Source organism: Bufo gargarizans, chromosome 5, assembly GCF_014858855.1.
Source record: "Bufo gargarizans isolate SCDJY-AF-19 chromosome 5, ASM1485885v1, whole genome shotgun sequence".
NCBI lineage: Eukaryota > Metazoa > Chordata > Amphibia > Anura > Bufonidae > Bufo > Bufo gargarizans.
In genome coordinates, this window is record NC_058084.1 from 685027 (window position 1) to 709713 (window position 24687).

At 44.5% G+C, this 24687-nt stretch overlaps 1 protein-coding gene across 1 annotated transcript in view; it reads right to left on the minus strand.

Moving 5' to 3' along the window:
• Positions 1-536: 536 nt before the first annotated feature.
• Positions 537-24687, minus strand: part of SDHA (succinate dehydrogenase complex flavoprotein subunit A) — a 373951-nt gene continuing 349800 nt past the window's right edge. The window contains exons 14-15 of the mRNA XM_044293667.1: positions 1412-1519; positions 537-779 (exon numbers count right to left, since the gene is read on the minus strand). Coding sequence (XP_044149602.1) covers positions 693-779; positions 1412-1519 — 195 coding nt within the window. The 3' untranslated portion in view covers positions 537-692. The remainder of the gene's footprint in view (positions 780-1411; positions 1520-24687) is intronic.

A 24687-nucleotide genomic window follows, 5' to 3' on the forward strand; every position in this document is an offset into this window, starting at 1 on the left:
CGCTGTCTGCCCCCTGCCCCTCTACTTCCCCTCTCCCCCAGCAACCAAATTGTACTGTTATAGAGCATTCAGAGGAGAGCATTTAGCATACAGCCCCCACAAGACAACCAAGCATTAAACATCCATAAGTACATGAGCTTCCAGTTCCATTTCCATGATGACCACTCTCACGTTAAGATCTCAGGCAACAGAAAAAATAAAATAAAAAATCAACTCACCTCTCCTGCTCCAAGAGCAGCTGCTCCGGAGAGCCAGTGCTCTTCCTGTCACATGCTCTGATCCGACGGCATACAGCGTGAGGTCAGAGAGCGTGCCAGCGTCCTCACGCTGTGTACAAGTCACAGCACAGCGTATGGAACCTGAAGGAGAACACCAGGAAGTGGAGAGTCTGTACTCACACAGGTAGCACTACATTCAAGCGCTCATTAGTATTCACGCCATAAGACGCACTAACAAAATACAGTAGTTTGTTATGGTACAGTGGAAAATTCATAAGATAAGTAAAACACCCCTTAAAGAATCGTGCAGCAAGAATGTTTGGGTATAAAATGAACTTTAATGGAAAAGGAAGACTATGTATTTTTCAAGTTGACCAAGCAGTGAAATATCATGAATAAGGACTGTATGTCCAGAAAACCATTTTACACAACAAGTGAAAGTTCATCACTACAGAAGAACGAACAAAGTACAACTTAGTACGATCGGATGGCAGGAGGGACTGATGCACAGTCATGTTCATCCAGGGTTGAGTCAATGACAGGTCTGTATTTTAATGTAACCTAGAAGAGAAAAAAAAAAGGGTGGGGAAAACCAGGAGCTCATGAATATGAGGACTCTTTCAGCATGTCCTGCGGTTGTTTAGCAGCAATTAAAGAAAGTCACCCAACATTTTGCAAAGGGGATCGGTCACTAGTTTATGTTGCTCTTAGGACACCATAAAAAAGATTCCCTTTAAAAACACTTCCCTCCTGAACCTTATTTATACCCATCATGCCTTTTCTTCCCCTAAGACTATGCAGAATAAAGATGTTGTGGAGGATGTGCAAGAATTGGGTGGTGGGGAGTTTGCAACTCCCCGTCCACTTGGCCAGACCATTTCCTGCTCCTTCTCCTCCCGGTCTGGGTTGCTTCGCTGCACTCCCTCACTGTAAACATCCAGTTTGACACGGCCACAACCAATCACTTGCCGTGGCGGAGGCAGGATCCCCTTGTTTCATGATGTAATGTGAGCCGGGTAGCGCGGCGGATGTTTACAGCTCAGGACAACCCAACAACTCCTTTAAGTATCTCCTGACATGTTTTATGCTTCAGACTCTCCACCATTTTTGTAGTCATGTTTGCACCCGTTTAATTTTCAAGTATTCCAAATGTAGTATCTCTAGTGCTCTGCAAGATGTTGCTCTCAAATTACCTTGCCCTTCTTAACAACTGAGAGCGTGTGTTTTCTCCAGTGTTCTTCAATAGGCTTCTTCTGCTGTCCTTGCAGTGGCTTGGAGAAATCATACTCATCAACTCTGACCTAAAAATAGAGAATTTTTTTTATTTTTATTATAATTTTGAAACTGAATACGGCATGCATACCAACACTGGTTCACTGGCAAGCAGTATCCCAATCTATAGTGAAAGTTCACGTTCTATAACAAAACTACTGTCAATTTAATAAGAGATGCCAAACAAGCGCGTCATAACAGTGTTAGTGTAAACCATACACTTCCATTATTTAAAAAGTATGCCAGTATCATTTTCTGTGGACCCCAAAGAAGGGAGCTTGGTTTAAAGGTTATTTTAACAGGTCTTTATTAAACATTTCAATAGTTTGTTCTACGCAGCCTTCTGGTTTTTACAGATTCTGCTGCTCTAATGGCTTGATCTGTAGCCTTAATCTTTTTCACTCCTGGCAGCTCATAAACAATCATTTATGCAAAATTCTTATTAGTTTAAGCACAATTTATTCATAACCTGTCTGGAAAGTAAAGAAAAGTGCGACAGATCTAGCCATCAGTGCAGTTCTGACAAATTTCTGTGAAAAGCAGAATGAACAGGGTCAGTAAAACGTGAAGGTTGCAGAGGACAAATGGAACATATTAATACAGACCAACTGGAAAAATGTATTGTAGCCCAAAATAAGCCTAACACAATATTTCAAAAATGTACCTAAAATTTTTAATAGCTTTTAACCCCTTAAGGATCGGGCTCGTTTTCACCTTAAGGACCAAGCCATTTTTTGCAAATCTGACAAGTGTCACTTTATGTGGTGATAACTTTAAAACGCTTTGACTTATCCAGGCCATTCTGAGATTTAGGTGTTCCACAAGAATTATTGGAAAATAGATACAATTTCAAAATTTCACTTTTTTTGCAGAATTTCCATTTTAATATTTTTTCCAGTTACAAAGCAAGGGTTAACAGCCAAACAAAACTCAATATTTATGGCCCTGATTCTGTAATTTACAGAAACACCCCATATGTGGTCGTAAAACTTCTGTACTAGCACACGGCAGGGCGCAGAAGGAAAGGAATGCCATACGGTTTTTGGAAGGCAGATTTTGCTAGACTGTTTTTTTTGGGCACCATGTCCCATTTGAAGCCCCCCTGATGCACCCCTAGAGTAGAAACTCCAAAAAAGTGACCCCATTTTAGAAACTACAGGATAGGGTGGAAGTTTTGTTGGTACTAGTTTAGAGTACATATGATTTTTGGTTGCTCTATATTACACTTTTTGTGAGGCAAGGTAACAAGAAATAGCTTTTTTGGCACCTTTTTTGTCATTTACAACATTCATCTGACAGGTTAGATCATGTGGTATTTTTATAGAGCAGGTTGTCACGGACATGGCGATACCTAATATGTATACAATTTTTTTTATTTATGCAAGTTTTACACAATGATTTCATTTTTGAAACAAAAAAAAAATCATGTTTTAGTGTCTCCATAGTCTGAGCGCCATAGTTTTTTTCAGTTTTTGGGCGATAATCTAAGGTAGGGTCTCATTTTTTGCGGGATGAGATGACCGTTTGATTGGCACTATTTTGGGGTGCATATGACTTTTTGATCGCTTGCTATTACACTTTTTGTGATGTAAGGTGATCAAAAAAATTGTTTATTTAGCAGTTTTTATTTTTTACAGTGTTCATCTGAGGGGTTAGGTCATGTCATATGTTTATAGAGCTGGTCGATATGGACGCAACGATAGCCAATACGTCTATATGTCTTTTCCCAATTTCTTTTTGGAAAATGACGCTTTTTTGTTCGTTTTTTTACTTGAAACTTTTAATTTTTTTTAGTAAAACTTTAATTTTATAAACTTTTTTTTTTTCACTTTATTTTTTGTCCCACTATGGGACTTCAACATTACAGGGTCTGATCCTTGTTTCAATACAGCACAATACATCTGTATTGTGCTGTATTGAACTGTTACTGTCTTACACTGTAAGACGCTAACAGTTGCCTAGGAGACCCAGCCTGGTGGCTGGGCCTCTTAAGCTTCCATAGTTAACAGGCCCCAAGCCTCGGAATGGCTTTGGGCTGCTATGGCAACGATCGAGTTCCCGCCACAGCAGAGAGGGGACCCGATCCATCAAGTGAGGGAGCGCAAACCTCCCATATGCTGCGGTCAGCGCTGACTGTGGCATTGGCATTATCGCTGATGCTGATGGATGCAGCAGGGATCCGGCGGTCAGTAACCGCCGGATCTCTGCTGCTGACCGGGTGGACCGCACGTGGAGGGAGGAACGACTCCAGGACGAGAGCGCTCATCCTCGAGCGCTAAGTGCCGGCGTTTGAGGACGAGCCATCTCGTCCTGGGGCGTTAAGGTGTTAAAGGAAGTCTGTTACCATGACCATGGATTATTATCTGTGGTACTTTATGAATAGTACTGCAGATAAAAGTCCAAATTTATTTTTTATTATTTTCATACTGTCTCCTGCAGTCAGTGCTGAAATATGCACTGAAATACATACCGTATGGTGGGATTGCTGTGAAAACGCACAGGAGTCCTCTCCATTACTGTATATAAGAATGGCACTGCAGTCTGAGCTGTGTATTTCAGAGCAGTTTGAGCACTGACAGTAAGGGAAATAGTGGCCAGTAAATAAAAATGGCAACCAGGACTCATATGAATAGTACTGCAGATAATACTCCAAGATCACAAAGACGAATGCCCCTTAAAGTGGCACTGTACTTATAGATTGCAAGCTCTTGTGAGGAAGGCCCTCACTTTTCGCTATAATTGTTAACTTGTTTGTTGCTAGAGTGCCTTGAAACAGTATTCATACCCCTTGTCACTTTTTTTCAAGTTACTCCTACAAACTTAAATGTATTTTTATTGGCATTTTATGTGATAGACCAACACAAAGTAGCAAGTATGTGGGAAGTGAAAATAATGGTTTTCAAATACATGGTTTTCAAATATCTGAAAAGTGATGGGTGCATTTGTCCAACTTTGTAAGACCACCATTCGCTGCAATTACAGCTGCAAGTCTTTTGTGGTATGTATCCATCAGCTTTGCACATCTAGAGGCTGAAATTGTTGCCCATTCTTCTTTGCAAAATAGTTCAAGTCTTGCAACAGATTCTCAATGGGATTTAGGTCTGGACTTTAACTGGGCCATTCTAAAATGAATAAGCCTTCATCTAAACCATACCATTCTAGCTCTGGCTTTATGTTTAGGGTCGTTGTACTGCTGGAAGGTGAACCTCCACCCCAGTCTCAAGTCTTCTGCAGCCTCTAATAGGTTTCCTCCAGGATGGCCCTGTATTTAGCGCCATTCCATCTTCCCATCAACTCTGACCAACTTCTCTGTCCATGCTGAAGAAAGGCTTTCCCACAGCATTATACTGCCTTTCACCGTGGGGATGGTGTGTTCAGGTTGATGTGCAGTATTAGTTTTCCGCCACATATACCGCTTTGCATTCAGGCCAAAAAGTTTCACTTTGGTCCCATCTGACCAGAGCACCTTTTTCCATGTTTGCCGTGTCCTTTACATGGTTTTTGGAAATCTGCAAATGGGACTTCTTATGGTTTGCTTCTAAAAAGGCTTTATTCTTGCCACTTCCATAAAGGCCAGATTTGAGGAGTACATATATGTCACGGATTGTGTTGCAGAAAGCTGGAACTTATAAATAAACATCCGACTGGCTTGACCTCAAACTAAGGAGCATATGGGTGAGCCCTATAAAACCCCTAGAGCTCTCTCTGACTGCTATGCCCATGCAAAGGTCTTAATGGTAGACGACTGCATGCCCTCGTACCTTTTACTATGTGACACCTGGATGTGGATAAATAGAACTGTAAAGAAAGCAATAAATGACAAAAAGAAAGCATATCATTCACTGAAACAGGAGGGTAGCACGGAATGCAAAAATAAATTCCCCATTAAAAGTGTCCTGTCTGACCCAGGAAGAAGTACATCAGCGAAAAGATTAAAATAGACAAATTGCCAGGACCGGATGGCATACACCCCCGTATCCTAAAGGAATTAAGTAATGTCATAGCCAGACCCTTATTTCTGATATTTGCAGACTCTATACTGACAGGGAATGTCCCACAGGATTGGCGCATGGCAAATGTGGTGCCAATATTCAAAAAGGGTCCAAAAACAGAGCCTGGGAACTATAGGCCGGTAAGTTTAACATCTGTTGTGGGTAAACTGTTTGAAGGTTTTCTGAGAGATGCTATATTAGGGCATCTCAACGGAAATAAGCAAATAACGCCATATCAGCATGGCTTCGTGAGGGATCGGTCATGTCAAACTAATTTAATCAGTTTCTATGAGGAGGTAAGTTCTAGACTTGACAGTGGCGAATCAATGGATGTCGTATATCTGGACTTCTCCAAAGCATTTGACACTGTACCGCATAAAAGGTTAGTATATAAATTGCGAATACTCGGACTGGGAGAAAACGTCTGTATGTGGGTAAGTAACTGGCTCAGTGATAGAAAACAGAGGGTGGTTATTAACGGTACACATTCAGATTGGGTCACTGTCACTAGTGGGGTACCTCAGTGGTCAGTATTGGGCCCTATTCTGTTCAATATATTTATTAATGATCTTGTAGAAGGCTTGCATAGTAAAGTATCAATTTTTCACAGATGACACTAAACTGTGTAAAGTAATTTACACTGATGAGGACAGTATACTACTACAGAGGGATCTGGATAGATTGGAGGCTTGGGCAGATAAGTGGCAGATGAGGATTAACACTAATAAATGTAAAGTTATGCACATGGGAAGGAAAAATGCAAGTCACCCGTACATACTAAATGGTAAAACACTCGGTAACACTGACATGGAAAAGGATCTAGGAATTTTAATAAACAGCAAACTAAGCTGCAAAAACCAGTGTCAGGCAGCTGCTGCAAAGGCCAATAAGATAATGGGTTGCATCAGAAGGGGCATAGATGCCCGTGATAAGAACATAGTCCTACCACTTTACAAATCGCTAGTCAGACCACATATGGAGTACTGTGGACAGTTCTGGGCTCCTGTAAACAAGGCAGACATAGCAGAGCTGGAGAAGGTCCAGAGGAGGGCATCTAAAGTATTAACTGGAATGGGGCAACTACAGTACCCTGAAAGATTATTAAAATTAGGGCTATTCACTTTAGAAAAAAGACGACTGAGGGGAGATCTAATTAATATGTATAATATATCAGGGGTCAGTACAGAGATCTATCCCATCAGCTATTTATCCCCAGGACTGTGACTGTGACGAGGGGACATCCTCTGCGTCTGGAGGAAAGAAGGTTTGTACACAAACATAGAAAAGGATTCTTTACGGTAAGAGCAGTGAGACTATGGAACTCTCTGCCTGAGGAGGTGGTGATGGTGAGTACAATAAAGGAATTCAAGAGGGGCCTGGATGTATTTCTGGAGCGTAATAATATTACAGGCTATAGCTACTAGAGAGGGGTCGTTGATCCAGGGAGTTATTCTGATTGCCTGATTGGAGTCGGGAAGGAATTTTTTATTCCCCTAAAGTGGGGAAAATTGGCTTCTACCTCACAGTTTTTTTTTTTGCCTTCCTCTGGATCACCTTGCTGGATAACAGGCCGAACTGGATGGACAAATGTCTTTTTTCGGCCTTATATACTATGTTACCTGAAAACCCTATAATAGTGAGGGGACACGACCACTGGCTCCCTGCACTTAATACGGATGGAGTCAGGGTCACCTACAATCAAGCCAGGAAGGAAACACAAATAAAGGAAACACTTATCTGAGGAATCAGGAGAAGCAGCCTCCAGCAGTGAACACAATCCAGGAAGAAGTATAAACCGCAAAGTGAGGCAGTATGGGAGGGAATATAAAGGGAGACAATCAGTGCAAATAGGTGACAGCTGGGAGAAGGAAAAGAGATGAGAAAGTGAAACCAAAACAAAGAACGTCATACAACAGGTAGAGAAGAACGTCTGCCAGATCTTCTCACAGAGCTGGCGGTGACAGTACCCCTCCCTCTACGGGTGGACTCTGGACACTCAGAGCCCACCTTCTCAGGATGAGACCTATGGAAACCCCTGATGAGACGAGTGGCCTTAATGTCCGCCACTGGGACCCAAATCCTCTCCTCAGGACCATAACCCTCCCAACGAACGAGGTACTGGAGAGAACCACGGATAATGCAAGAATCCACAATCCTAGAGACCTGAAATTCAAGATTACCATCAACAACAATCGGAGGAGGAGGCAAAGAGGAGGGTACAGTGGGTTGGACATAAGGTTTTAATAGGGACCTGTGATAAACATTATGGATCTTTCAAGTCTGAGGAATATCAAGACGGAAGGCAACGGTATTGATGACGGACAAAATCTTGTAAGGCCCAATAAACCTAGGACCCAACTTCCAGGAGGGAACCTTCAGTTTGATATTCTTTGTAGACAACCACACCAGATGCCCCACATTTAGGTCCGGACCAGGAACACGTTTCTTATCCGCCACACGCTTATATCTTTCACTCATCCTCTTCAGATTACCCTGAATCTTTTGCCAAATAAATGACAAAGACAAGGAAAATCTCTCCTCATCAGGTAAACCAGAAGACCCCTCTCCAGAGAATGTCCCAAACTGTGGATGAAACCCATATGCACCAAAAAATGGTGACTTATCAGAGGACTCCTGGCGATGGTTATTTAAAGCAAACTCAGCAAGGGACAAAAAAGAACACCAATCCTCCTGATTCTCCGCCACAAAACAGCGCAGATATGTCTCCAGATTCTGATTGACGCGTTCGGTCTGACCATTCGACTGCGGGTGAAAAGCAAAAGAGAACGACAACCGAATCCCCAAGCAAGAACAGAAGGCCTTCCAGAATCTGGAAACAAATTGCGTGCCCCTATCAGAAACGATGTCTGAAGGAATGCCATGCAATTTAACAATGTGATCAACAAACGCTTGAGCCAGCGCCTTAGCATTGGGTAACCCAGGAAAGGAAATGAAATGCGCCATTTTGCTAAAACGGTCCACTACTACCAGAATCACAGTCTTCCCCGAGGAACAAGGCAGGTCCGTAATGAAGTCCATGGACAGATGCGTCCAAGGATGGGAAGGAATGGGTAACGGGAGGAGAGAACCTGATGGCCGTGAATGAGGGACCTTGGCACGAGCAGAGGTCTCGCAGGCTGCCACAAAACCCTCAACCGTCTTACGAAGAGCTGGCCACCAGAATCTCCAAGCAATAAGATCCACTGTGGCTCTGCTCCCCGGGTGCCCAGCAAGGACAGTATTGTGGTGCTCCTTAAAAACCTTGTGTCACAAAGCGAGAGGCACAAACAACCTCCCAGGGGGACAAAGATCAGGAGACTCTGCCTGAACTTCTGCCTCCAAATCAGGATAAAGAGCAGAGACTACCACCCCTTCAGCCAAAATGGGACCCGGGTCTTCAAAGTTCCCCCCTCCCGGAAAACAATGTGACAGGGCATCTGCCTTCATATTTTTTTTTAAACCCAGGGAGGAACGTAACAACAAAATTAAACCTAGAAAAGAATAAAGACCATCTGGCCTGTCTCGGGTTCAGACGCTTGGCCGATTTAAAGTAGGCCAGATTCTTATGGTCTGTAAATACGGTAATAGGGTGTCTGGCTCCCTCTAACCAATGGCGCCATTCCTCAAAAGCTAATTTGATGGCCAACAACTCCCTTTCTCCCACATCGTAATTTCTCTCTGCAGAGGAGAGTTTGCTTGAGAAAAAGGCACACGGTCACAATTTGGCAAGAGAGGGTCCCTGCAATAAGACCGCATCCACACCCACCTCAGAAGCGTCCACCTCAACAATAAAAGGTAAAGAGACATCAGGTTGTACCAAAATGGGAGAGGAAGCAAAACTCTTTGATACTAAAAAAGGCTTTAAGCGCTTCTACCGACCATGAAGAAAAATCTACCCCCTTTTTAGTCATATCAGCGAGTGGTTTAACAACAGAGGAATAATTCAAAATGAACTTTCTGTAATAATTGGCAAAACCCAAAAACCGCATCAGCGCCTTCTGATTCTCAGGAAGCTCCCAATCAAGCACAGCGCGGACCTTCTCAGGGTCCATGCGAAAACCAGAAGCGGAGAGAAAAAAACCAAGAAATTGAATCTCCGGAGCCGCAAACACACATTTTTCCAGTTTAACGTACAATTTATTATCCCGCAGAATCAGCAAGACCTGACGTAGGTGGTCCCGATGAGTCTTGAAATCAAGAGAAAAAAAATCAAAATGTCATCCAGATACACCAGTACAAATTTCCCCATTATTCCCCATTAAATGATGAAAAATGCTGTTCACAAAATGTTGGAAGACGGCTGCAGCATTCATCAAACCAAAGGGCATAGCCAAATTCTCGAAATGACCCTCAGGGGTATTGAAGGCAGTCTTCCATTCGTCCCCTTCTCTGACCCTGACTAGGTTGTATGCCCCTCTTAAATCCAACTTAGAAAAAACCTTAGCCCCAACAATCTGGTTAAACAGGTCCGGGATCAGAGGAAGCGGATATGGGTCACGAACCGTGATACGGTTCAGCTCCCTGAAATCCAGACAAGGTCTTAAAGAACCATCTTTTTTCTTAACAAAAAATAAACCAGCGGCAACAGGTGACTTTGAGGGTCGGATGTGTCCCTTTCTCAGGCTCTCAAGAGATATAAGTACGCATAGCGACTCTTTCAGGTTGGGAGAGATTGTATAAACGTGATTTTGGCAGTTTGGTGCCTGGGATAAGATTAATAGGGCAGTCGTACTCCCAGTGCGGGGGCAACTCCTGGACACCCCTCTCGGAAAACACATCCGAAAATTCAGAGAGAAAAGATGGCACAGTCTTGGTGGAAACAGAGATGCCATGAGGCAATTCTCTCTGCAAAACTCACTCCAACCATTTATTTGCCTTACTTGCCAATCAATGGTGGGGTTATGTTTAGTGAGCCAGGGTAGCCCCCAACACTAGAGGAGTAGGTAATCCGCTTAAGACGAAACATGACATATCCTCAACATGAGCATCACCCACAGTTAAACGGATATTGTGAACTATGCCCTTTAACGATCTTTGAGAAAGTGGAGCGGAATCGATAGCAAAAACAGGTATATCCGTTTCAAAAATACATACCTGGAAACCAAGCGTTTTTGCAAATTGATTATCAATGAGATTGACAGCTGCTCCACTGTCTACAAAAATCTCACAAACAATGTTCTTTTGACAGGTAAGAACCCTGACAGGTAGGAGAAAACGGGAACTACAAGTAAATGGCAAACCTTCAATTTCTGCATCAACCTTGCCAAGAGTAGCAAATGGAAAGTTTTTAGAGGGTTTTTTTCTTTTTGTTTTTCCCTCAGAAAACTCTATGAATCTCCTAGAGGAGCAAACATTAGCCAAATGATTTATACCCCGACAACAGAAACAAACCTTCCTCTGAGAGCTGAATCCTCTACTATCAGAGGCAAGCAAACCCAGCTGCATGGCCTCCTCCTCAGAGGGGATTGAAAGAGACTGAGACCCCTGCGCACTGTAAGAGACAGACCCACTGTCCCTGGACTGAATATGACAGGAAGGAGTAGTCTCCTCTCTCTCTCTCTAAGACGCCTGTCAATACGAACAGCTAGAGACATGGCAGATTCTAACGAGGAAGGTCTCTCACGAAAAGCAAATGCATCTTTTAATCTTTCCGAAAGACGATGGCAAAATTGACTTCGGAGTGCAGCATCATTCCAACCAGTATCAGCTGCCCATCTCCGCGGACTGTTTACCCTGGAATAAAAGACGCCGTTTAGATTCAGCTAGAGCAATACGATCCGGGTCATCATATATCTGTCCCAGGGCTACAAAAAATTCATCCACCAATCGAAGGGGACGTACGCCGACCGGCAGCGAAAAGGCCAAATACTGAGCGTTATCCCTGAGCAGCGAGATGATGATCCCCACCCTCTGCTCCTCATCACCAGAGGAATGGGGAGGTAGGCAAAAATGTCGTTTGCAAGCCTCTCTAAAGCGGCTGAAACCAGATCCATGCTTAAGACTGTTATGGCGGTTTATAATATCACGGATGGTGTTGCAGAAAGCTGGAACTTATAAATAAACATCTGACTGGCTTGATCCCAAACTAAGGAGCATATGGGTGAGCCCAATAAAAACCCTAGAGCTCTCGCTGACTGCTATGCCCATGCAAAGGTCTTTATGGTAGACGATTGCATGCCCTCGTACCTTTTACTATGTGACACCTGAAAACCCTATAATAGTGAGGGGACACGACCACCGGCTCCCTGCACTTAATACGGCTTGAGTCAGGGCCACCTACAATCAAGCTAGGAAAGAAACACAAATCAAGGAAACAGGCTTATCTGAGGAATCAGGAGAAGCAGCCTTCAGCAGTGAACACAATTCAGAAAGAAGTATAAACCGCAAAGTGAGGCAGTATGGGAGGGAATATTAAGGGAGACAATCAGTGCAAATAGGTGACAGCTGGGAGAAGGAAAACAGATGAGAAAGTGAAACCAAAACAAAGAACATCATAAAACAGTTAGAGAAGAACGTCTGCCAGATCTTCTCACAGAGCTGGCGGTGACAATGTAATAATTGTCCTGTAGACAGATTCTCTCATCTGAGCTGTGGATCTGTGCAGCTCCTCCAAAGTGACTATGGGCCACTGCCACCAATGAAAATACTGAGGAGTAGGTCCCCCTTTGCCCACTGAGCCACCAATAAGTATAATACTGGGGGGGGGGGGCAGGCCACTGTGCCACAAATGAATATAATTAACCACTTAATACAAATGTAGCCAGCGTCTCTTCAGCTGAACCACCGCCAGCTTAGGGCTTTATTAAGACCGGCATCTAAAACGCTGGTCCTAATCAATGTTCCCCATAGTCTTGCCACTTTACAAATCACAGGTCATACATTAAGTATTGTGTACAATTCATGGGGTCCTGTGAATGATACAGACATATCAGAACTGGAGGGGGTTCAGAGAAGGGCAACAGTAATAACTGGAATGGATGGACTACAGTACTCAGAAAGATTATCAAAACTAGGGTTATTTACTTTAGAAAAAAGACTACTGAGGGGAGATCTTATAACTATATATAAATATATCAAGGGTAATAGGGATCTACAGATTATCGGATTTACCGATATTATCGGCCGATATTCAGGATTTTGAACGTTATCGGTATCGGCATTTATTTTGCCGATATTCCGATAACGTCCTGGGAACACAGATCGCGCTGCTGACAGCGCTCTCCGTGTTCCCTCAGCAGCAGCACAGGAGATAAGAAGCAGTGTCTCCTCCCCCTGTGCTGCTGCTGTCGCTCCAGCCAATGGGAGGACAGGGGACAAGAGGAGGGGAGGAGCTATGGCCACTGCCCCACCAATGAAGCTTAATCTCACATTAATTCATATACAGGAGGCGGGAGCTGCAGAATCACATAGCCGGCTCCCGACCTCTATGAGTTGTAGCTGCGATCTGCGGTAGTTAACTCCTCAGGTGCCGCGGATCGCAGCTACAGCTCATAGAGGTCGGGAGCCGGCTATGTGATCCTGCAGCCAGCTCCCGCCTCCTGTATATGAATAAATGTGAGATTAAGCTTCATTGGTGGTGCAGTGCGCCCCCCAAGCCCCCCAGTATCAGATATTGGTGGCGCAGTGCGCCCCCCTCCCCCCCCAATATTAGGCATTGGTGGCGCAGTGCGCCTCCCCCCCAAGCCCCCCCAGTATTAAGCATTGGTGGCGCAGTGCGCCCCCCCTCCCCCCAGTATTAAGCAGTGGTGCGCCCCCCTCCCCCCCACCCCAGTCGCAGTGCGCCCCCCACAGGATTCCCTCTCCCCTGCTCCTCCGATCGGAGCCCCAGCAGTGTAATGCTGGGGCTCCGATCGGTTACCATGGCAGCCAGGACGCTATTGAAGCCCTGGCTGCCATGATAAGCTCCATGCTGCTGTGTGCACAAAGCACACAGCAGCAGGGACAGTGTGAGCTCCTATTCACCCTGATAGATCTCTATCAGGGTGAATAGGACAAGGGTTCTAGTCCCTAAGGGGGCTAAAAGTTAGTTTAAAAAAAAAAAAGTAATAAAAATAAAAACATCAAAATATTCAATATAAATGAAAAAGAAAGATTTACAAAAAAAATAAAAAATACACATTAACAATTAACATTAATTTTCAGATTTGTGGGAATTTTTTATTTTTTTTTCAAAAATGAAAATTCCCAGAATATCGGTATAAATTATCGGCTATCGGCCTGAAAGTTCACAAATTATCGGTATCGGCCCTAAAAAATCAATATCGGTCGATCCCTAAAGGGTAAGTACAGAGATCTCTCCCATCATCTATTTACCCCCAGGACTATGACTAGGGGACACCCACTGCATCTAGCGGAAAGAAGAGTTCTACACACAGAAGAGGATTCTTTATGGTAACAGCAGTGAGACTATGGAACTCCCTGCCTGAGGAGGTGGTGAAGGTGAATTCACTAAAATAATTCAAGAGGGCTCTGGCTATATTTCTGGAGTGTAATATTACAGGTTATAGTTACTAGAGAATCTAATTGATCAAATTAGTTATTCTGACTGCCTGATTGGAGTCAGGAAGGAATTTATTTCCCTTAGGCCTCATGCACACGACCGTTGTGTGCATCCGTGGCCGTTGTGACGTTTTCCGTTTTTTTTTTCGCTGACCCATTGACTTTCAATGGGTCCGTGGAAAAATCAGAAAATGCACCGTTTTGCAGCCGAGAGCGTGATCCGTGTATCCTGTCCGTCAAAAACAATAGGACCTGTCCTATTTTTTTTGACGGACAACGGTTCACGGACCCATTCAAGTCAATGGGTCAGTGAAAGAACACTGATGCACACAAGATTGGCATCCGTGTCAGCGATCCGTGGCCGTAGGTTGCTTTCATACAGACGGATCCGAAGATCTGTCTGCATAAAAGCTTTTTCAGATCTAAGTTTTCACTTTGTGACAACTCATATCCGACAGTATATTCTAACACGGAGGCGTTCCCATGGTGATGGGGACGCTTCTAGTTAGAATACACTACAAACTGTGTACAAAACTGCCCCCTGCTGCCTGGCAGCACCCGATCTCTTACAGGGGATAAGGGGTTAATTTTACTATCTCTTACAGGGGATAAGACCTTCAAGGGGTTAATTGTACTATCATATCCCCCTGTAAGAGATCAGGGCTGCCAGGCAGCAGGGGGCAGACCCCCCCCCCTTCCCCAGTTTGAATATCATTGGTGGCCAGTGCGGTCCGCCCCCCTCCCTCCCTCTATTGTAATAATTCGTTGGTGGCACAGTGTGCGCCCCCCATTGGCCCCCCCCTTCCTCCCTCTATTGTAATAATTCGTTGGTGGCACAGTGTGCTACTGCAGTCCTGGTTGCCATGGTTACTTAGCAATAGTACAATAGTAGAAGATTCATAGTTACCTGCTGGCTGCTGCGATGTCTGTGTCCGGCCAGGAGCTCCACCTACTGGTAAGTGACAGGTCTGTGTGGCGCATTGCTAAATGAACTATCACTTACCAGTAGGAGGAGCTCCCGGCCAGACACAGACATCGCAGCTCCCAGGTAAGTATGAATCTTTTACTATTGTACTATTGCTAAGTAACCATGGCAACCAGGGCTGCAGTAGCTGCCTGGTTGCCATGGTTAACGATCGGAGCCCCAGCGATTAAACTGTGCCACCAACGAATTATTACAATAGAGGGAGGAAGGGGGGGGGGGCGATGGGGGCGCACACTGTGCCACCAACCTATTATTACAATAGAGGGAGGGAGGGGGGGGCCGCACTAGCCACCAATGATATTCAAACTGGGGGGGGGTCTGCCCCCTGGCAGCCCTGATCTCTTACAGGGGGATATGATAGTACAATTAACCCCTTTAGGTGCGGCACCTGAGGGGTTAATTGTGCTGATCACGGCCCCCTGTAAGAGATCGGGTGCTGCCAGGCAGCAGGGGGCAGTCATGTACACAGTTTGTAGTATATTCTAACTAGAAGCGTCCTCATCACCATGGGAACGCCTCTGTGTTAGAATATACTGTCGGAAATTAGTTTTCAAGATCTAACTCATATCAGACAGTATATTCTAACATAGAGGCGTTCCCATGGTGATGGGGACGCTTCAAGTTAAAATATACCATCGTATTGGAGAAAACTCCGATCCGATGGTATAAAAGGGACTCCAGACTTTACATTGAAAGTCAATGGGGACGGATCCATTTGAAATGGCACCATATTGTGTCAACGTCAAACGGATCCGTCCCCATTAACTTGCATTGTAATTCAGGACGGATCCGTTTGGCTCCGCACGGCCAGGCGGACACCAAAACAACTTTTATTTCATGTCCGTGGATCCTCCAAAAATCAAGGAAGACCCACGGACGAAAAACGGTCATGGATCACGGACCTAGTTTTTGCGGACCGTGAAAAAATACTGTCATGTGCATGAGGCCTTAAAGTGAGGAAAATTGGCTTCTACCTCATATTTTTTTTGGGCATTCATCTGGATCAACTGGCAGAATAACAGGCTGAACTGGATGGACAGAGGTCTTTTTTCAGCCTTATAAACTATGGGGCATATTTATTAAGATTAACGTTTTAGACGCCGGTCTTACTAAGGCCCTGCACTGGCGGTGGATCCCCTGCCGTTATGTAGAGGCCTCTACATTACTTCTAAATGTAAGCCATCCTCACATGTGCAAATAGCTCTTTCAGGACAATAGCAGAGAAAGTATTAGAGAAAATAAGACTATCCGCTTTTCTAGTTGAGGCCTCTGGCTGGGTACAGTTTCTACAATGGAGCATCCCATGCAGATATAAAAACACCCTATGCTATGGAGTTTTGCCACAGACTTCACCCTTTGCCATGCAAAACCTGCATGGAACTGCATTGCAAAATTCAGCTTGGCTTTTCTGCAGGCATATACAGTCGTGACCAAAAGTTTTGAGAATTACATAAATATTGGAAATTGGAAAAGATGCTGCTTAAGTTTTTATAATAGCAATTTGCATATACTCCAGAATGTTATGAAGAGTGATCAGATGAATTGCATAGTCTTTTGCCATGAAAATTTACTTAATCCCCAAAAAAACTTTCCACTGCATTTCATTACTGTCATTAAAGGACCTGCTGAGATCATGTCAGTAATCGTCTTGTTAACTCAGGTGAGAATGTTGACGAGCACAAGGCTGGAGATCATTAAGTCAAGCTGATTGGGTTAAAATGGCAGACTTGACCTGTTAAAAGGAGCTTGGAATCATTGTTCTTCCATTGTTAACCATGGCGACCTGCAAAGAAACGCATGCAGCCATCATTGCGTTGCATAAAAATGGCTTCACAGGCAAGGATAATGTGGCTACTAAGATTGCACCTCAATCAACAATTTATAGGATCATCAAGAACTTCAAGGAAAGAGGGCTATTAAGAAGGCTTCAGGGCATCCAAGAAAGTCCAGCAAGCACCAGGATAGTCTCCTAAAGAGGATTCAGCTGCGGGATCGGAGTGCCACCAGTGCAGAGCTTGCTCAGGAATGGCAGCAGGCAGGTGTGAGCGCATCTGCACGCACAGTGAGGCGAAGACTTTTGGAAGATGCCTGGTGTCAAGAAGGGCAGCAAATAAGCCACTTCTCTCCAAAAAAAACATCAGGGACAAATTGATCTTCTGCAGAAAATATGGTGAATGGACTGCTGAGGACTGGGGCAAAGTCATATTCTCCGATGAAGCCTCTTTCCGATTGTTTGGGGCACCAGGAAAAAGGCTTGTCCGGAGAAGAAAAAGTGAGCGCTACCATCAGTTCTGTGTCATGCTAACAGTAAAGCATCCTGAGACCATTCATGTGTGGGCTCACTAACAATTTTGCCCTAAAACACAGCTATGAATAAAGAATGGTACCAAAACACCCTCCAACAGCAACTTCTTCCAACAATAGTTTTGTGAAGAATAATGCATTTTCCAGCATGATGGAGCACAGTTGCCATAAGGCAAAAGTGATAACTAAGTGGCTCGGGGACCAAAACGTTGACATTTTGGATCCATGGCCTGGAAACTCCCAGATCTTAATCCCATTGAGAACTTGTGGTCAATCCTCAAGAGGCGGGTGGACAAACAAAACCCCACTAATTCTGACAAACTCCAAGAAGTGATTATGAAAAAATGGGTTGCTATCAGTCAGGAATTGGCCCAGAAGTTGATTGAGATCATGCCCAGTCGAGTTGCAGAGGTCCTGAAAAAGAAGGGCCAACACTGCAAATACTGACTCTTTGCATAAATGTCATGTAATCGTCGATAAAAGCCTTTGAAACGTATGAAGTGCGTGTAATTATATTTCACTACATCACAGAAACAACGATCTAAAAGCAGTTTAGCAGTAAACTTTGTGAAAAGTAATATTTGTGTCATTCTCAAAACTTTTGGCCACGACTGTAAATCTTGTTTGGCCTTACCCTTAAACATTGTAGTGTAAGTGTACATAAAATCTCATATCACAATCAAAATCACATATCAAAATCTCATATCACAGACACTGGCCAGTCAGTTGCCAGACTGCTCAGTCTCCAGGTGGAAACAGTACAGCATATGACAAATTACAGAAAAGAGCCTCCCATTAATCTTAATCATTAATAAATATAAGCAAAAAAAAGTTACCAAATGGTCAGATACCATACAGAGGTTCTTCCATGCACTCATAAGAATACACTACAGAAGTGTAGACATGTTTTTTAAGGTGTCCTAGGACTATCCTGCTTACAGCAGGCCACTGTCACAGGTTAAGGGAAAACACCAAATACACAACACAACGAACAGACAACAAACCAGGGTGGATAAAAATCTATGATTTAAAAAATAACTAAAAAATAATCAGATTTTTTTTATTTAACCCCTTAAGGACACATGACGTACTGGTACGGCATGTTTCCCGAGTCCTTAAGGACACATGACGTACCGGTACGTCATGGCTTTAAATAGCGATGCCGGCGCCGCGGGGGTTAATCGGAACGGGATGTCGGCTGAAATCATTCAGCCGGCATCCTGTAACAATGCAGGGGGGGGGTCATTTGACCCCCCCGCATCGACGATCGCAGAAAACCGCAGGTCAATTCAGACCTGCGGTTTTCTGCGTTTCCGGTCCATTCGGGTGTCCTGTGACCCGATGAACCGGAAAAAGACTGCGATCGGTGGCGTAATTTTACACCACCAATCGCAGTCCGAGGATTTGCAGAGGCGGAGCTGGCCATGGTGCTGAACGCCGCTGTCCAGGGTGCTGATTGGTGCAGGGGAGAGAGGCGCGAGATTCAAACTTCCTGCGCTCCTCTCTCCCCTCCTCTTCCTGTCCAGCACCCTGACCGTGCAGCATCGTCCAGCACCAGCTCCTGTGTCCCCCTAATCGGCATCCATCACCCTCCTGCACCCATCGCCACCCAGGTAGGTTAGGGTCAGTGAGGGAGAGGCACCTTTAGGCAGGGATAGAAGGGAAAAGTTAGAAAAAAAAAAAGAAAAAAAAAAGCACATTTATTCCAAACTTTTTTTTTTCAGCTACCAGACCCCAGACCCCCCTGCCACTTGCCCCCTCCCGCATCCCCCCCACCACCAGCCCCCCCCCCCCTCACCACCAGCCCCCCCCCCCCCCCACCAGACCCTTCCCCCACCACCACTTTTTTTTTTCTGCGTGCGCTGACTGGCCGGCACTTTTTAGCGTCCGTCCACTGTTAGCGCATCGCCCGCCCCACCACCCCACCGACCGCTGATCAGCGTTGAACCGCTGATCAGCAAGTTTGAACTTTTTTTTTTTTTTTTCTAACACTTGCCCATTTTTTTTGCCTGGACTTTTTAGTACGTGAACACCCGTGCCCCCACACACACGCACATAGAATAAAGGTTTACACGCACGCACATACACACGCGCACACACACGCGCACACACACGCGCACACACACGCGCACACACACGCGCACACACACACACCCACGGCCCGCCGGGTGTTCTCGGCCGAGGAGGCATATGCCCAGATTGCCTCCGACTCTGAGAGCCCCAGTGAGGATGAGGATGACCCCACGTTCCTTTTGTCATCCGCATCCTCCTCATCATCATCGGATGACGATGAGCCACCAAGGCAGCGGAGACGCCGCCAGGCGGAGCCAGGGGCCACACATGCTAGGGATCCTGTGGCCCACCCTAGTACGAGCCGCCCTGGGGTTCGTACTGGTTTCCCGGCCCACCAAATAAGTTCACCGGAGCCCCCTGCCGATGAACTTAGCTGGTGTCCCCCAGTGGACTTTGAGCCTGAGATTCCGGATTTCGCTGTCAATCCTGGAATCCAGATTCCCACAGTGGGGTTTACTGAAATAGACTTTTTTAGTTTTTTTTTCAGTAACCCACTGGTGAATCTGATGGTGGAGCAGACGAATCTGTACGCCCAACAGTTCGTCGCTCAAAACCCGGGCCCATTTTTGGCTAGACCCGGTGGCTAGACGCCGGTCAGTGCAGCCGAGATGAGGACATTTTGGGGCCTCGTGCTGCATATGGGTCTAGTTCAAAAACCCAGTGTCAGGCTGTACTGGAGTGGGGACGTCCTATACCAGACCCCACTGTACAGTACGGCCATGACACGCTCCCGGTTTGAGGCCATCCGGAAATGTCTGCATTATTCCGATAATGCAGCATGTCCCCCCCGAAGTGATCCTGCCTATGACCGGCTGTACAAGATACGGCCGGTCATCGATCACTTTGGGGCCACATTTCAGCAGGCCTACGTACCTGGAAGGGAGGTCGCGGTTGATGAGTCTCTCGTTGCGTTCAAGGGGAGACTCAGTTTCCGCCAATACATTCCCACAAAGCGGGCGAGGTATGGCGTGAAGCTATACAAAATTTGTGAGAGTACCTCAGGGTACACTTACAAATTTCGTGTGTACGAGGGGCGAGATTCCCGGATTCAACCACCAGAATGTCCCCCCACTCTGGGTGTTACCGGGAAACTCGTGTGGGACCTTATGTACCCACTGCTGGATAAGGGTTACCACTTGTATGTGGACAACTTTTATACCAGCATTCCCTTGTTCAGGTCCCTTGCCGCCAGATCCACGTTCGCTTGTGGGACCGTGCGGAAAAATCAACGCGGCCTCCCTGCCCACCCCCTCCAGGTACCTATCCCCAGGGGTGAGACCCGTGCCCTTACCAGTGGAAGCCTGTTGCTGGTCAGGTATAAGGACAAGAGGGATGTCCTTATGCTGTCCACAATCCACGGTAACAGCACCACCCCAGTCTCTGTGCGAGGTACCACGGCAACGGTCCTCAAGCCCGATTGTATCGTCGACTACAATCGGTATATGGGAGGAGTTGATCTCTCTGATCAAGTCCTCAAGCCATATAATGCCATGCGCAAAACCCGGGCATGGTACAAAAAAGTTGCGGTCTACATGGTGCAGGTTGCCATGTACAACTCTTTTGTACTATCCCGAAGCGCTGGCAGCACAGGGACATTCCTCCAATTCTATGAGGCAGTCCTCAAAGACCTGATCTTTTCGGACCGGGAAAGAGCAGGCCGGAGTACCTCAGGAACTGGAGGCGCCCGGATCGTCCCTGGCCAACACTTTCCAGGTGTGGTCCCCCATACTGGAAAGAAGGGACGAACCCAAAAAAGATGCAGAGTGTGTCACAAGAGGGGGAAACGGAAGGACACCACTACTCAGTGTGACACTTGCCCCGATCATCCGGGCCTCTGCGTTTTCGATTGCTTCAGGGAGTATCACACTTCCATGGAGTACTAAATTTTTATAATCTCCAACAGTCCCCTAGAGAACATAAAACACTATGTCTCTCAGACTTTGGAGACACAGAAACAATTTTTTTCCCCCAAAAAAATATTAGTTTTAGTGCAGGCATCCTCAAACTGCGGCCCTCCAGATGTTGTAAAACTATAACTCCCAGCATGCCCAGACAACCTACAGCCATCAGCAGGGCATGGTGGGAATTGTAGTTTTACAACATCTGGAGGGCCGCAGTTTTAGGATGCCTGCTTAGTGTCTCCAAAGTCTGAGAGCCATACATATTGGGCATCGTCGCGTGCGTAAAAGTCGTCGCTATAAAAATAACATTTGACCAAACCCCTCGGATGAACGGTGTTAAAAATATAAAATAAAAATGGTGCCAAAACACCCATTTTTGGGCAAAATTTCCATTTGAATCCTTTTTTTCCAGTAATAAAGCAAGGGTTAACAGCCAAAAAAAAACTCAATATTTATGGCCCTGATTCTGTAGTTTGCAGAAACACCCCATATGTGGTCGTAAATGGCTATATAGCCGCACGGCAGGGCATAGAACGAAGGGAACTCCATATGGTTTCTGGAAGGCAGATTTTGATGGACAGTTTTTTTTTTTTGACACCATGTCCCATTAGAAGCCCACCTGATGTAGCCTAGACTAGAAACTCCAAAAAAGTGACCCCATCTAAGAAACTACACCCCTCAAGGTATTCAAAAGTTACTTTATAAACTTTGTTAACCCTTTAGGTGTTCCACAAAACTAAATAGCAAATGTAGAAAAATTTTAGAATTTTATTTTTTTGTTACCTTGCCTCAAAAAAGTGTAATATAGAGCAACCAAAAATCATATTTACCCCTAAAATAGTACCAAAACAACAACCACCTTATCCCATAGTTTCCTAGATGGGGTCACTTTTATGGAGTTTCTACTCTAGGGGTGCATCAGGGGGCTTGAAAGGGTACATGGTGTAAATAAACCAGTCCTGCCAAATCTGCCTTCCAAAACCCATATGGCGTTCCCCTCTTTCTACGTGCTCCCGTTTGGCCAAACAGTAGTTTACGACCACATATGGGGTGTTTTTGCAAACTACAGAATCAGGGCAACCCATTTTGAGTTTTGTTTGGCAGTTAACCCTTGTTTTACTCCTGGAAAAAATTGATTATATTGGAAAATTTTCCAAAAAATAGAAATTTCTAAATTGTTTCTCCATCTGCCAATAACTCTTGTGGAACACCTAAAGGGTTAACAAAGTTTGTAAACCCAGTTTTGAATACCTTGAGGGGTGTACTTTCTTAGATGGAGTCACTTTTTTGAAATTTCTATTCTAGGGGTGCAACAGGGGGCTTCAAATGGGACATGGTATAAACAAAACCAGTCCTGCAAAATCTGCCTTCCAAAACCCATATGGCGTTCCCCTCTTTCTACGTGCTCCCGTTTGGCCAAACAGTAGTTTACGACCACATATGGGGTGTTTTTGCAAACTACAGAATCAGGGCAACCCATTTTGAGTTTTGTTTGGCAGTTAACCCTTGTTTTTTTCCAGGAAAAAATTGATTATATTGGAAAATTTTCCAAAAAATCTCAATTCTAAAAATGTATGTCCATTTGCCATGAAGTGTTGTGGAAGACCTAAAGGGTTAACAAAGTTTGTAAAAACAGTTTTGAATACCTTGAGGGGTGTAGTTTCTAGAATGGGGTCATTTTTGGGTGGTTTCTATTATGTAAGCCTCACAAAGTGACTTCAAACCTGAACTGGTCCATAAAAAGTGGGATTTTGAAGATTTCTGAAAATTTCAAAATTTGCTTCTAAACTTCTAAGCCTTGTAACATCCCCAAAAAATAAAATATCATTCCCAAAATGCTACAAACATGAAGTACACATATGGGGAATGTAAAGTCATCACAATTTTTGGGGGTATTACTATGTATTACAGAAGTAGAGAAACTGAAACTTAGAAATTTGCAAATGTTTAAAAAAAATTGGTAAATATGGTATTTTTTTATGCAAAAAAAATAAACTTTTTTGACCCAATTTTAGCAGTGTCATGAAGTACAATATGCGACGAAAAAACAATCTCAGAACGGCCTGGGTAAGTCAAAGCGTTTTAAAGTTATCAGCACTTAAAGTGACAGTGGTCAGATTTGCAAAAAATGGCCTGGTCCTTAAGGTTAAATAGGGCTGTGTCCTTAAGGGGTTAAATCAGATTTTTTTTTTTATATATATAAAATGCTTTTTGGAGGAAAATATATTACCATCCAAAAGGTTATTCCATCATAAAATAAAGATTAGTTTTTTTAATTATGTAAAATAAGGCTATAGGTTTTATTTTTTTGGTAAATAAAATCCATTAATCCATTCACAATGGGAGGGAAGAAATGCAAATGAGCTCTTAACATGCTTTGCCTCTAATGCCACCAGAGGTAAGGCAGCTATCCTATAAGTCAATATTCAGCTCTTAAAATAAGCCTTGAGAAATGACTTGGATATTAAATAAGCCAGCACCTCATCTGCAGACAGCTATTTCGGGGTGATTGCCCTTCATCAGAGCAGAGCAGAGATTACTGGCTTTGCTGGGTAGGAGGCCTGTGTCCGAAACAGCTGTCTGCAGATGAGGTGCTGGCTTATTTAATATCGAAGTCATGTCTCAAGGCTTATTTTAAGAGCTGAATATTGACTTATAGGATAGCTGCCTTACATCTGGTGGCATTAGAGGCACAGCTTGTTAAGAGCCGATTTGAATTTTTTCAGAATTCCAGAGCAGCATGTATGGTCTAAAAGTCTCCTCACACTGATTAAGGTGCTCTCTCCCTAAGGATTCAGGGTTCTAGGCCAGAGAGGGAGCCTGAGAAAAGGATACCACATCCAAGGGAGGTCAATGGATGAAATTAAATGTACAGGTCCTTTTAAAAAAAATTGCATATTGTGATAAAGTTCATTATTTTCTGTAATGTACTGATAAACATTAGACTTTCATATATTTTTGATTCATTACACACCAACTGAAGTAGTTCAAGCCTTTTATTGTTTTAATATTGATGATTTTGGCATACAGCTCATGAAAACCGAAAATTCCTATCTAAAAGATTTGCATATCATGAAAAGGTTCTCTCAACGAGCTATTAACCTAATCATCTGAATCAACTAATTAACTCTAAACACCTGCAAAAGATTCCTGAGGCTTTTAAAAACTCCCAGCCTGGTTCATTACTGAAAACCGCAATCATGGGTAAGACTGCCGACCTGACTGCTGTCCAGAAGGCCATCATTGACACCCTCAAGCAAGAGGGTAAGACACAGAAAGAAATTTCTGAACGAATAGGCTGTTCCCAGAGTGCTGTATCAAGGCACCTCAGTGGGAAGTCTGTGGGAAGGAAAAAGTGTGTCAGAAAACGCTGCACAACGAGAAGAGGTGACCGGACCCTGAGGAAGATTGTGGAGAAGGACCAATTCCAGACCTTGGGGGAG